This window comes from Thunnus maccoyii, chromosome 7 (genome assembly GCF_910596095.1).
Source record: "Thunnus maccoyii chromosome 7, fThuMac1.1, whole genome shotgun sequence".
NCBI classification, from domain to species: Eukaryota; Metazoa; Chordata; class Actinopteri; order Scombriformes; family Scombridae; genus Thunnus; species Thunnus maccoyii.
The window spans coordinates 34,450,780-34,462,516 of record NC_056539.1 but is presented as its reverse complement, the minus strand read 5'-3'; the positions used below and the strand labels follow the sequence as shown (position 1 = coordinate 34,462,516).

The 11,737-nt window shown below is 45.8% G+C and overlaps 2 protein-coding genes across 3 annotated transcripts in view; one reads left to right on the top strand and one right to left on the bottom strand.

Moving 5' to 3' along the window:
- Nucleotides 1-11,737, bottom strand: part of plppr3b (phospholipid phosphatase related 3b) — a 14,373-nt gene continuing 2,636 nt past the window's right edge. Inside the window, exons 2-8 of the mRNA XM_042417099.1 lie at nt 5,384-5,468; nt 3,884-4,069; nt 2,809-2,935; nt 2,533-2,728; nt 2,295-2,352; nt 2,039-2,212; nt 1-1,749 (exon numbers count right to left, since the gene is read on the bottom strand). Coding sequence (XP_042273033.1) covers nt 364-1,749; nt 2,039-2,212; nt 2,295-2,352; nt 2,533-2,728; nt 2,809-2,935; nt 3,884-4,069; nt 5,384-5,467 — 2,211 coding nt within the window. The 5' untranslated portion in view covers nt 5,468 and the 3' untranslated portion in view covers nt 1-363. The remainder of the gene's footprint in view (nt 1,750-2,038; nt 2,213-2,294; nt 2,353-2,532; nt 2,729-2,808; nt 2,936-3,883; nt 4,070-5,383; nt 5,469-11,737) is intronic.
- LOC121900647 (coiled-coil domain-containing protein 127-like) lies at nt 6,518-9,552 on the top strand. 2 transcript variants are annotated; one of them, XM_042417100.1, is made up of 4 exons: nt 6,518-6,562; nt 7,246-7,364; nt 8,559-8,675; nt 9,028-9,552. In XM_042417100.1, the coding sequence occupies exons 3-4, from the start codon at nt 8,573-8,575 to the stop codon at nt 9,414-9,416; spliced, it is 492 nt and encodes a 163-aa protein (XP_042273034.1). In that variant the 5' UTR covers nt 6,518-6,562; nt 7,246-7,364; nt 8,559-8,572; the 3' UTR covers nt 9,417-9,552. The 2 variants fall into 2 exon arrangements, with proteins under 2 accessions (XP_042273034.1, XP_042273035.1); XM_042417101.1 differs by having other exon boundaries at nt 6,543-6,562; nt 7,232-7,364.

The following is an 11,737-nucleotide window of genomic DNA, read 5'->3' as shown; positions in this document are numbered from 1 at the left end:
ATGTGAAAAGTGCCCTGAGATAACCTCCGTTGGGATTTGGCGCTTTATAAATAAAATTGACTTGACTTGACCAGACATATCCTTTAAGTTCCTGCAGTATATAGAGTTTGGTGATTCCAGGTGGACCTATGTGTGTTATTGAGAATGTGTGACTGAAAGCAGCAGCAGTGTGATGCTGAGATAATCTGTTGTTGTTTCTGCAGATAAAACATGTTTCCTGTTGAGCCACCGAGCATCAGACTCTCGCCGCTCCAACTTTCCATCTCATTAAGCTCAGTAAATGCATATGAACGCGGTCCTCCGGTGGTCCAGGTGCCAAGCTGTTAGTGTCAAAGTAAGGCGTTTGTTTTGAAAGGTGAGAGACTAGTCCTTGAACCGGCGTCCCTGCAGACTCTTATAATAGTTCTCCTGCTCAGTCTGGTTACGAATCTCTCGATCCAAAAGAACGAGCGCTGTCTTGCGTCTCATGGCCATTTCCCTTCGCTGTGCGTCCGCAGACAACTCCACCTGTGCGTGAGGCGGGGGCAGGGCCGGGTCGAGCTCCATGGCGGCACATGGCGAGGCGGATCGGTGCGGCCGGAAGCTGCTGCCGCGGGCCGCTGAGTCTCCCCGGTGGAGGCTGTTCAGGTCGTAGGTGTCTCGCGGGTCGCCCCCATTAGACCCTGCCCACTCCCATGGGTTACCATTACCAGCCAAGGGTGGGGCTTGAGGAGGGGGCGGGGCTTGGACTACAGGGTGGTGGGGGGCGTGGGCGTCCACGGTGACGATACCCGAGCCCTCCCGAGGCTGCTCGGTGGGGCGGTAGTGCGGCGAGTCAGTGGAGGAGGAACCGGAGCAGGTGGAGGTGGTCTCAGACGACCTCTCCCCAGAGGAAGATGAGGGGAGGAGGCCCTGCTGCTTCGTCATGGCGATGACCTGCATGAGTCGGGGCTGGTTGGCGGTGCGGGATGACCCGTCCCCGCTGGTCTTCTCTCGGATGGCGAGCCACTTGGCACGGGTCAGCGCACTCTTTGGGGAGACCGGCGGTGGTCCTGCTTCAGGGATCTGAGGCGGTCTGGGAGTCGCCACCACTTTGGCTCCCCCTGGAGGTGGAGTAGGGTTACGATTAGAGACGGTCCTCCCAGACTGCACTGCGGGCTGGTAGATGGGTGCCTGAGACCCCCCGTCGTCCGTCACCACAGAGCCCCCCTCCGAGCCGTCCTCGCTGGCCTCGCGCTCCGCCTCGTCCCGCACGCTCAGGCCACGCATCTCCATCGACTTCTGCTTCCACTCTGACACCAGCTGCTGAGACCGCAGGGGGTCCATCGGGACCTGGACCGCCTTCAGACGCCTCTGGACCGGCTGGACCGGCTGAACCGGCTGGACCAGATCCTCCGGCCCATCGTTGGCGCCCAGCACCCCGTTGACGTTCATGCTCGCTCGCGGCAGAGTGTTGCTGAAGGTCACCATGGTCTCCTTCCCCATGGGGCTACGAGGGGCCAGCAGCTCCACGTCCACACTGGCTCTCTTCAGGCTCCCCATGGAGGTCTTCTCCCTCTGCAGGGGTCCCAGGCCCTCCATCCGGTCCCTGGGGGCCGGAGCTGCCGCTATCTCATCGTTACTCTCGGAGGCGGAGGCGGGGCCTTTGTTGTAGACAGACTCGTGTCCTCGCTCCGTCAGCGCTCGCAGAGGGTCCTCCTTCGGGGGCGGAGGAGGCGGGGCCACAGTGATGTCATCAGAGGACCTGAAGTTGGCCACAGCGTGAAACGCCTGCAGGAGGAAAAACAAAACATGTGTCTGACAACTGAATAACGTCATACTGTGAACCGTCATCAGCTGTAATAAACAAATAAACAAACACGATTCAAAATAGAATAATAAAACTTTAGTTTCTGATTCTGATCTAAAAAAATATATTTTCATATATTTTTAGCCACATTAGCTGCACAGCTGTGTGGATGTTCAACATCTGTCAGTCTGAGGATGATTGTTTCTCTCAGGTGGAAGTAACAACAGACTCATCTTGACCTGATGACATCTGATGACGTCATGATCTCACCAGGTAGGCAGCAATGAACGCTCCGATGAGGAAGCCCACGTAGACGTCGATGGGATGACTGCGATGCTGCGTGATCTGAGTCAGACCCGTCAGCGCCGCTGCAATGGCGAACGCAAACACCAGGACGGGCTTCAGCAGCTTAGTGCTGTCGGAGATGGTCGAGTTAAAATACATCTGAGGAGAGACGGAGACAGTCTGATGTCAGAGAGTCCTGCGGCCACCCACCTGTCAGTAGCATGAGGACGGTCATACTTACAGAGACATACACAGCAGCGAAGGCCGACAGCGTTGCATGCTGGGAAGGGAAAGTTTTCCTGTCGGGACAGAAGAAAGAGAAAATCAGTGTAGAGATCTCTGAGACTCTGAAGATGACACCGATGCTCGATGTCCAGAAAAAGTAAATCAGGACGAAATAAAAGGAATCTTCTTTCCTGAGTCTGCCAGGTGACGACCTCTCACACCTGAGCAGGTAACAGAAAGTAACAGCAGCTCACCTGGCGGCCATGATGGCGTGCTGGTCATGTCCGGAGCAGATGTCTTTTGTGATGTAGGGGTTCTTGTCACAGGAGACTCCGGCCTGAGTGTAGTTTGGTTTACAGACGGTGAGGAAGAACGGAGCGTGGTAACCTGTCGACAGCTGGATGATGTCAGTGACCAGAGCCGTCGCACACAGACCGAACACATGCACACCTGGGGAGAGAACACAGATAGCACTGAGGAGCTATACACCTGTACAGCAGGTGTTGATGGTGTAGCAGGTGGAGTCGTACCTACGAAGCGCACCGTCCTCCTCAGGAAGGAGTTGAAGTTGCAGCCTCCAGCGTTGATGCTTCCTTCGGCTCGGCGCAGCTTCAGTCTGGACTGCAGGCAGTAGATCAAACCCTCCACCAACATGATCTGACACACAAAACAAACAAACCCTCAGTCAGGAGCTGCAGAGCTACACCTGCAGAAACCTGAGTCCAACCCCACCCTAACATGACCTCCACCTGACCCCCCTACCTGATCTGCATGCAGATAGTTTTAGATTTATTCGTCAGGTTTTCAGATTTCTGTCTCCAACTTTAATACAAATGAGCTTAATGTTTCTCACAACATTAAAGAGGTCATATTTTGCTTTTAGTGATTTTCTGTCATGTTTATCCTGTTCTGATGTTAAACGTGGTTCTAAAACTGGAGGTGAACTCTCATATTTCAGCTCCAACATGTTCGGATGGATTTGAGAAGTTGACATTTGGAGTAAAGAAGGAGAAGAAGAAGTGAAATCCTGCTACTATAGTTTGTTTACGTAGCCTCCGGAGCCGGAGGAAGCTTCCTGAAAGCTGACCAATCAGAACAGAGCGGGCTCATCAGGAGGCGGGCCTTAAAGAGACAGGAGCTAAAACAGCCTGTTTCAGACAGAGGCTGAACTGAGGGGCTGCATAAAGGACCAGTAGAAGATAAATAAGGAGTTTTTATTCCAGTAGAGCCCCAGAATATAAATATAGAGCTGGAAATGTGCAGAATATTGTTCATTAAACAACAAGAATGCAACACTAACATCTCTTTCCAAACAAAGGAGGTGAACAGATGATCCACAGAGTGAACTGAGTACAGTTTCCATGGAAATATGAAGAAATAACCCACACAAAGTGTCAACAGTGAAAAGGTCTGTAGAAATGACTTTCACATCTCAAAACATGATGAATAAAATAAAACTCACATTAAAGCTGCAGCTGTTTATATCAGAGGAGACTGTTAGACTGTTTATATCTCACTGAACATAATCTGAGGCGACTGTTTGTTTGAATGAAGCTTCATTTATATTTCTGTGTATCTGCTCATGTGTATCCGTGTGTTTGTTACTGAGGCGGCAGGTCCTGCGAAGGCGAGGCTCAGCAGCATCAGCAGCGGGATGAGTTCATCTCCTCCGTCCACGTACGGCATGCTGAGGTCGCGGTCGTGGCAGCGGAAGCCGACCTGCGCCGGCTGCAGCACGTCGGTCAGCTCCAGGAAGTACAGAGACACCATAGAAGAAGCCACGATGGGCAGCTGCACACAACAACAGAGACACTGTGAGAGTGTGATCAAGGTGCAAAAAAGGTGCAAAACATGCAAATATTCTCTGATTCCAGCTTCTTAAATGTGAGTATTTTCTGGTTAATTTAGTCCTCCATGACAGTAAACTGATAAAATCAATAAAATCAATAGTTTTAACATTAGTGTGAATGTGTTGAGGTCAGACCAGCAGATCATTTACACCTGACGCCACGTAAAACTGACAAACACTGTAACCACGGCAACAGAGCTGGACCGCCGCTGATACTGAAGAAAGACATCTGAGGGTTGTTCAACATAACACATCCTTTCTTCATATGAGTGGAGATAAGCAGAGTCTGTGTGCGTCCTCATGAAACATAGAGAGGAAGAATTGCTGATTGTGTGAATTTGTTAATTAAAAAACTTAGTTAATATACTTATTTACCAGTCATTGCTCTCTCAGTGCCTCCCACATCCAGAGGACTTAAACTTTAAACCTGATGCAGCAGATTTAAACATTAAACTGTCTGACTGTCCCATCATGAAGCATCAGTACAAGCATCAAATCAAAGTGAAATTAATATTATATATTTAATATTATCTGTGATAAATACCAATAGACTAATCAGTTTTATTCTATTTTTTGTTCAAGTATTTCTTCATTAGTTTCTTGTTTTTTATTTTTTTTTTCTTTTAAATTTGAAATAGTTTGATATATTGTAACAAAATCCCGCAGTAACCCAAACCTCACCATTACAAATACACAACATGACATCAAATCAATGGTAAGTCTGATAAAAGACTAATCAATATTCTAATCGGTGTTCTAATAGCTGCAGTAGCAGCAGTGTTAAACAGACTTCACAGCAGATCAGGTGGTGAAAGGACGACGCTTTTTACCGCCAATTTAAGCCGAAACTCAGAACATAACCTGCTCCGGACCAGGTTACGTCTGCAGCATCAGTTACCATGGTGATGTAGCAGGTTAACAGAGAGTTACCATGGTGATGTAGCTGTTTAACAGAGAGTTACCATGGTGATGTAGCAGGTTAACAGAGAGTTACCATGGTGATGTAGCAGGTCAACAGAGAGTTACCATGGTGATGTAGCAGGTCAACAGAGAGTTACCATGGTGATGTAGCAGGTTAACAGAGAGACACCTTCATGACATTGAAAACCCTGCAGGCTCAACACACCTCACTAACCCACTGATCTCGCTTTGTAGTAACTTACAGCCCTCTGATGTCATCAACAGATCAGCTGACTGTGTGTGTGTGTGTGTGTGTGTGTGTGTGTGTGTGTGTGTGTGTGTGTGTGTTTTCTTACTTCGACAAAGTAGAAACATGGCAGCAGAGTCAGACTATCCTTCGGAGGTTTCTTCTTCATCTTCTCTGACGAGTTCATCATCATCCTGCAACATACACACACGCACACACACACACACACACACACACACACACACACACACAGCAGTTAAACCAGTTCAGCCTCTTTTTGGTTTGCGTGTTTTTCCAGGTTTGATTCAGAATGAAATCAATAAAACAGCTGATAAATATGATAAATATTTAACTTAACTTTAACTTTATCAATTGAAATGAACATTAAACACAAAACGTCTTTTCTCCAGACTGCACGAAGTCTGTAACATCAGCGTTTAAACTGAATTAGAAAACAAACATGCTGGAACGTGTCTGATGAGAAGCGACCCGACCAGACTAACACCGCCTCCACGCCGCCTCCACGCCGCCTCAACGCCGCCTCAACGCCAACTTAACACCGCCTCCACGCCGCCTCCACGCCGTCTCCACGCCGCCTCCACGCCACCTCAACGCCACTCGCTCTGCAGCCGCTGAGTTCAAATAACTTACGTAGAGCGAGGAGATGGAAGTGGAGGAGGCCCGACCATCAACATCATCATCCCAACATCAGTTTACTGTTCTACACGTTACGGTTCTTTAAATCCACATCACGGGTTCTTTCCTGCTGACAAACTTAAACTGGGTTTCTGTAGAACGTAGAACACACAGACTGCTGAGAGCGATGTTCTGATCCGTTCTAATAACATTCAAATAGAAATAAATGAGCCGGTTACTGAAGTCATTCAGTTCTGTTGGTTCTGCGTTCTCTAACTATGTTCTAGTTAGTACAGACCAGAGAGAACCAGCTTCAGTGTTTGGTTCTATGAGACATGCAGTTTCTATTTGCTGATACTGACAGTAGATATAAATAGAAAATTAATAGAACCTGTTCTAGAACCACGCCTCCAAGTAAAGGAACCAATCGTATCTGACTGAGTCTGACTGAACCGGTTTCAGTTTCCTTTAAAAGGAGTGAAGGTTCTGATCAGCATCATTATGCAGACTGTCAGCACGGCAACAACACCAGAACCAGAGAACCAGAACCAGAGGACCAGAACCAGAGAACCAGAACCAGAGAACCAGAGCACCAGAGGACCAGAACCAGAGGACCAGAACCAGAGGACCAGAACCAGAGGACCAGAACCAGGTAAAGTGTTCGACCTGTTCAGAGTTTATTCAACTTTAATCTCAAACTACTGAACTGTGATGATGACATGATGAAGAACCTGTTTCTGCTGACGTTCCGTCTTCTTTAAAAAGGTTTTTGATTAATTTGTAACCAGTAAAACTCTCCCAGTTCAAACTTCTCTTCACGTTTTCTTCAGCTGTATTTTGGAGGTTCAGTTCTGCTTTTTGTTCGATAAAACTGAGACTGACAGATTATTGATTAATTATTGATGTTTTTATTTCTGTAAACTTGATTATTGGCTGAGCCGTGTTAAACACACACCTGCGACCGTATTACAGCAGTATAACTGCATCCATTAGTCACATATACAGACTGTTTTAAAAGATTGTGTAGTGAGTTTTGATCTGCTGGCTGCAGTCGGCCTGATGAGAGACGGACGGGACAGAAGAGGACGATAAGAAAGAAAAGAGAGAAAAGAAGTTAACGAGAGAATTGAAGAGCTGGAAAAGAAACGAAAGAGAAACAAGAAAAACCGAAACTGTTGAACAGATGACGTGTCATCATCCTGTCAGTCTGGTTCATCAGATCCTGTTTCACTGCTTTCACTTCGTTCCTCTCAGCGCTGCTTCATCACCCAGCTGCCCTCCTCTGCCTCTCTGTTATGTATCTAATATTGAAGTCCTGCAGTGTTTATCTCACAGGTTCCTGTCGTGTTCCCAGAGTTTCCCCCAACCAATCAGCTCCTGATCTGTTCTTCTGTCTAATCACCTGAGCTTCTCCGCCCATCTCTCCACCTGCACCTCATCCCCTCGTTACTGAGGTTAGTGGTTGACTCCTGTTTTTCAGATCAGTGTTGTTGGATCCTTTGTTCTGTTTTGCTGCTCCTTCACGTCCGAGTTTATTAAGAGATGTTCTTCAGTTCTTACTGGCTGCTTTGTCCTGCGTTTGGTTCCGTCTCCAGATACACTATGTGGTCCGTTCACTGTTTTCAGACCTAACTGGAGCTAAACCAGACTCACAGTTTTATTCCACTGTGGAAAACAGGAAAGGTGAACTCTGTGGTTTCAGCAGGTAGATACATGCAGGGTTTAACCGGTTCATCAATGATCCACCGATCAGCTGATCCTGGTGTCCGTTGAAAGATCCCGAGTTTATCACAGGAGGAATAAAAACACACCTGAACCAGCAAAGAAGAGCGAAAACAGAACCAAACACAACAATCACACAATTAATGTTGACATCCAGATAAATGTTGATGATCACACCAATGTTTAAGCATGCTTTCCACTGCATCTGTGTGTTGCTTAGCAACCATTCTGCTAAATGTCACTGAAGAACTACTTTGCTTGGTGGAAGAATGTTTGTTATGAATAAAAAAATGGTGTTTTTTGTTGCTGTGACTTTACTTTTAGAAACCGTGCTGGATGTTTGTAGTAACTGTTTAATAAAAGCAATGAGATCAACTAACAGCTAACTGCTAACAGCTAACAGTTAACAGTTAACAGCTAACAGCTAACAGCTAACAGCTAACACCACCATGTTTACTGCTTCACTTTGTTTCAAACATTTACTGCAGTTTGTCTTTATCATCGTTTCAAACATCACCGAACAAAAATAAACACTGTTTTTATTCAAACTGTCTGAACAGAACCTCAAATCTGAAAACTAATCAATAATATCAATAATTTACATTATTTATCAAACAGTTTTCCATCTGGTCTAAATGTTTAACAAACATGATGTGAAAGTTTAAATCAATACAGTTAAATAAAGTCACATTTAACAGTAAATTAAAGACATCAGTTCTTCAAGTTCTAATGTCTTTAATTGATTTATTGATCAGAAACTGTTTTTTATTGATAAACTGATTCTCGATCTGTTTACTATTCATCGTGAGACAATCTAATCAGACTCATTGATCTTTGATCAGATCACATCCCAGATTCAGACAGAATTCTTCAAAACAAAAGCCCATCTGGATAAAATGTTCTGTTTCTGATTTTTGTTCTGTTAGAACCTGTTAGAACCATGACCTCAGAACCAGAGTATGAAGGTTCTGCTTCAGGAGGAGGGAACTGGACTTCACTCATTTTTCCAGCAGTGGTCGTCAGTGTCAGTCTGCTGAGCAAAGGTACCCACTAAAACCTGTTAGAACCTGTTAGAACCCGCTAGAACCTGCTTGAACCTGCTATAACCCGTTATAACCTGTTAGAACCTGCTATATCCCGTTAGAACCTGTTAGAGCCTGTTAAAACCTGTTAGAACCCGCTAAAACCTGTTAGAACCTGTTAGAACCCTCTAGTACCTGTTTGAACCTGCTATAACCTGTTAGAACCCATTAGAACCTGTTAGAACCTGCTATAACCTGTTAGAACCTGCTATGACCTGTTAGAACCTGCTATGACCTAGAGGAACAGATCCAGCAGAAGGCCGAGATCTTGGAGGGTCAGGTTCTCATGGGTTCTTCTGGTTCTGTTTCACAGTGAGAAGAATGTTGTGGTCAAGGAACAAGCTGGAGGAGCTGGAGGTGCGGGTCCGGGATACTCAGGACTACATCGATCAGGTGAAGCTGCAGGAGCTGGAGAACCTGCTGGTGGAACGGCAGCATGTGTTCTGCAGTCACTTCTCGAGTCAAGAGCGCCGCTTGCAGCTGGAGGAACAGATCGAGCAGAAGGCCGAGAACCTGAAGGATCTGGATCCTGACATACAATCCAGACTCTCGAGGATCTTCTCTTATGATGACAGGTGTGGTTCCTGTCTGAACTACATCTGGACCGGAGACAAGACCCAGAACGGGGGGCTGATGTGGGAGGATCTGAGGGAATGGAAGAAGAGGGCCAGAAAACTTCATGAGGGACTCCAAGAACCTTAACACTAGAACCGCCAGGGGTCACTGTATACTTGGCTGCCGCATCTCTAACAATAAGATCTGTCCGCTGTCATTGTGTTAATGTTTCATCTTCAGAAAGGAAAGTCTGAAGTCATAAAATGAGTTTGTTTAATCATCAGCTGTGTTTTGGTCTCTTGTTTTAAAATCACAGTATCTTTAAGAACATTAATTGCATTAATCATGAAACTATTTTAGCTTCAAATAACAGCCTCAAAATCATTTTGATGGTACACTGACTTGTAATTGATTCCCATTCGGCGTCCTGAACGCCTGCTGTTACACTGTAACTGTAAGTACAGCAGGTACGATCAGCCGCCAGAAGTAAATAGTTACCTGGATGTAACTCCAGCTCTATGAGTACGTGTACGTTTAGCTAATAAGCGGCTGCTGACTCGCCTGATGAGCACTTCACTTCACTAGGACACGTACTAGCAGCGGAGTGTGAAGATGATCAGTGTCAGTGTAACGCTAACTGTTAGCGGCTACAGCTTCTGTTAGCGGCTACAGCTTCTCTTAGTGGCTACAGCTGCTGTTAGCGGCTACAGCTACAGCTGCTGTTAGCGGCTACAGCTTCTCTTAGCGGCTACAGCTGCTGTTAGCGGCTACAGCTGCTGTTAGCAGCTACAGCTACAGCTTCTCTTAGCGGCTACAGCTACAGCTTGTCTTAGCAGCTACAGCTTCTGTTAGCGGCTACAGCTACAGCTTGTCTTAGCGGCTACAGCTACAGCTTGTCTTAGCGGCTACAGCTTCTCTTAGCGGCTACAGCTACAGCTTGTCTTAGCGGCTACAGCTTCTCTTAGCGGCTACAGCTACAGCTTGTCTTAGCGGCTACAGCTTCTCTTAGCGGCTACAGCTACAGCTTGTCTTAGCAGCTACAGCTTCTGTTAGCGGCTACAGCTACAGCTTGTCTTAGCGGCTACAGCTACAGCTTGTCTTAGCGGCTACAGCTTCTCTTAGCGGCTACAGCTACAGCTTCTCTTAGCGGCTACAGCTTCTGTTAGCGGCTACAGCTACAGCTGCTGTTAGCAGCTACAGCTTCTGTTAGCGGCTACAGCTACAGCTTCTCTTAGCGGCTACAGCTACAGCTTGTCTTAGCGGCTACAGCTTCTGTGGGCTCAGATGCTGACGATCATGGAAATAAGATCAGCCAGAAGCACAGCGAGAGATTCCACAACAGGAAGTGTTGAAGTTTGTTCCCTCACATTACAGTAGAGTTAAATGTGTCCTGTAATTCGCACTGGTGGCAGCAGAGGTCGCTGTTGCTGCTGCTCAGCAGAAGTCACATAGTCTTACTTTAAATTACTGAAGCAGCTTAAATACCCCAAATGGACAAAAATGATCCATAATAATAACAATAAACAACCAGCGCACTTATGGGTGATTTAACGTCACAACAAACTGAAACTTGAGGAAACCATTAAAGCTTTTTGTAAAATTTATAACATCATAACGCAAATAAATATTTCTTTTTGGTTCCATTCATGAAAACAGAGGAGGCAAAACGGGCAAATCAGGATAAATAGCTTAAAAACAATAAACAGTAACAAAAATGAATGAATAATCAATTAACTACGAATAAGTTTTACACACAGTGAACGTTTGTGAGTCAGCTGATCATCTTCATTTGAACACGTTTGAATCTACGTTTCCCTCAAACACTCATACAGGTCATTCTCTGCTCCTTTTATTTCATAGAGGGGTAAATCTGATCAAAGACTGGGGGACATGAATATTTTATTAAAACATAGTAATGTACAAATGAAAAACTGCAACAGTTCTAGTAAAATAAATGTAAAATAAATCAGATGCAAGAACATCTGAAGTGTGAATGTTCTGCAGCAGCTACACTGGGAGACTCTGGAACAGTTCTGGTCTCAGTCTGGAACCAGAATCACAGAACACATGAATGAAGACCTTCATCAGACCGGCTGTGTCACTGCTTCCCGGTAAAGATCTGCTATTCTGGCCTTTTTTGACTCATTTTTATAAACACTGAGTCTATTTTAAACATATCTGTGACATTTTATTTATTGAAAGTTGTTTAGATTTCTCTAAATCCATCTTTCCTCACAGTCCAGATTCCCCTCTGCCCCCCAGCAGGCTGTTTCTAAAACCTGCATTATTAATGAGCACCTGCTCTGATTGGCTGGAGGGGGGGGGGGTCACACCTCCAGCCAATCAGAATACAACGTAATGAATAATTATTCCCTCCAGGAAACTCTGCTTCTGTGATCACAATAATTAACGCAAATGGAAGAAATCTCCACAATATTTGTAATATTTGCTTCAGTTTTACTAAATTA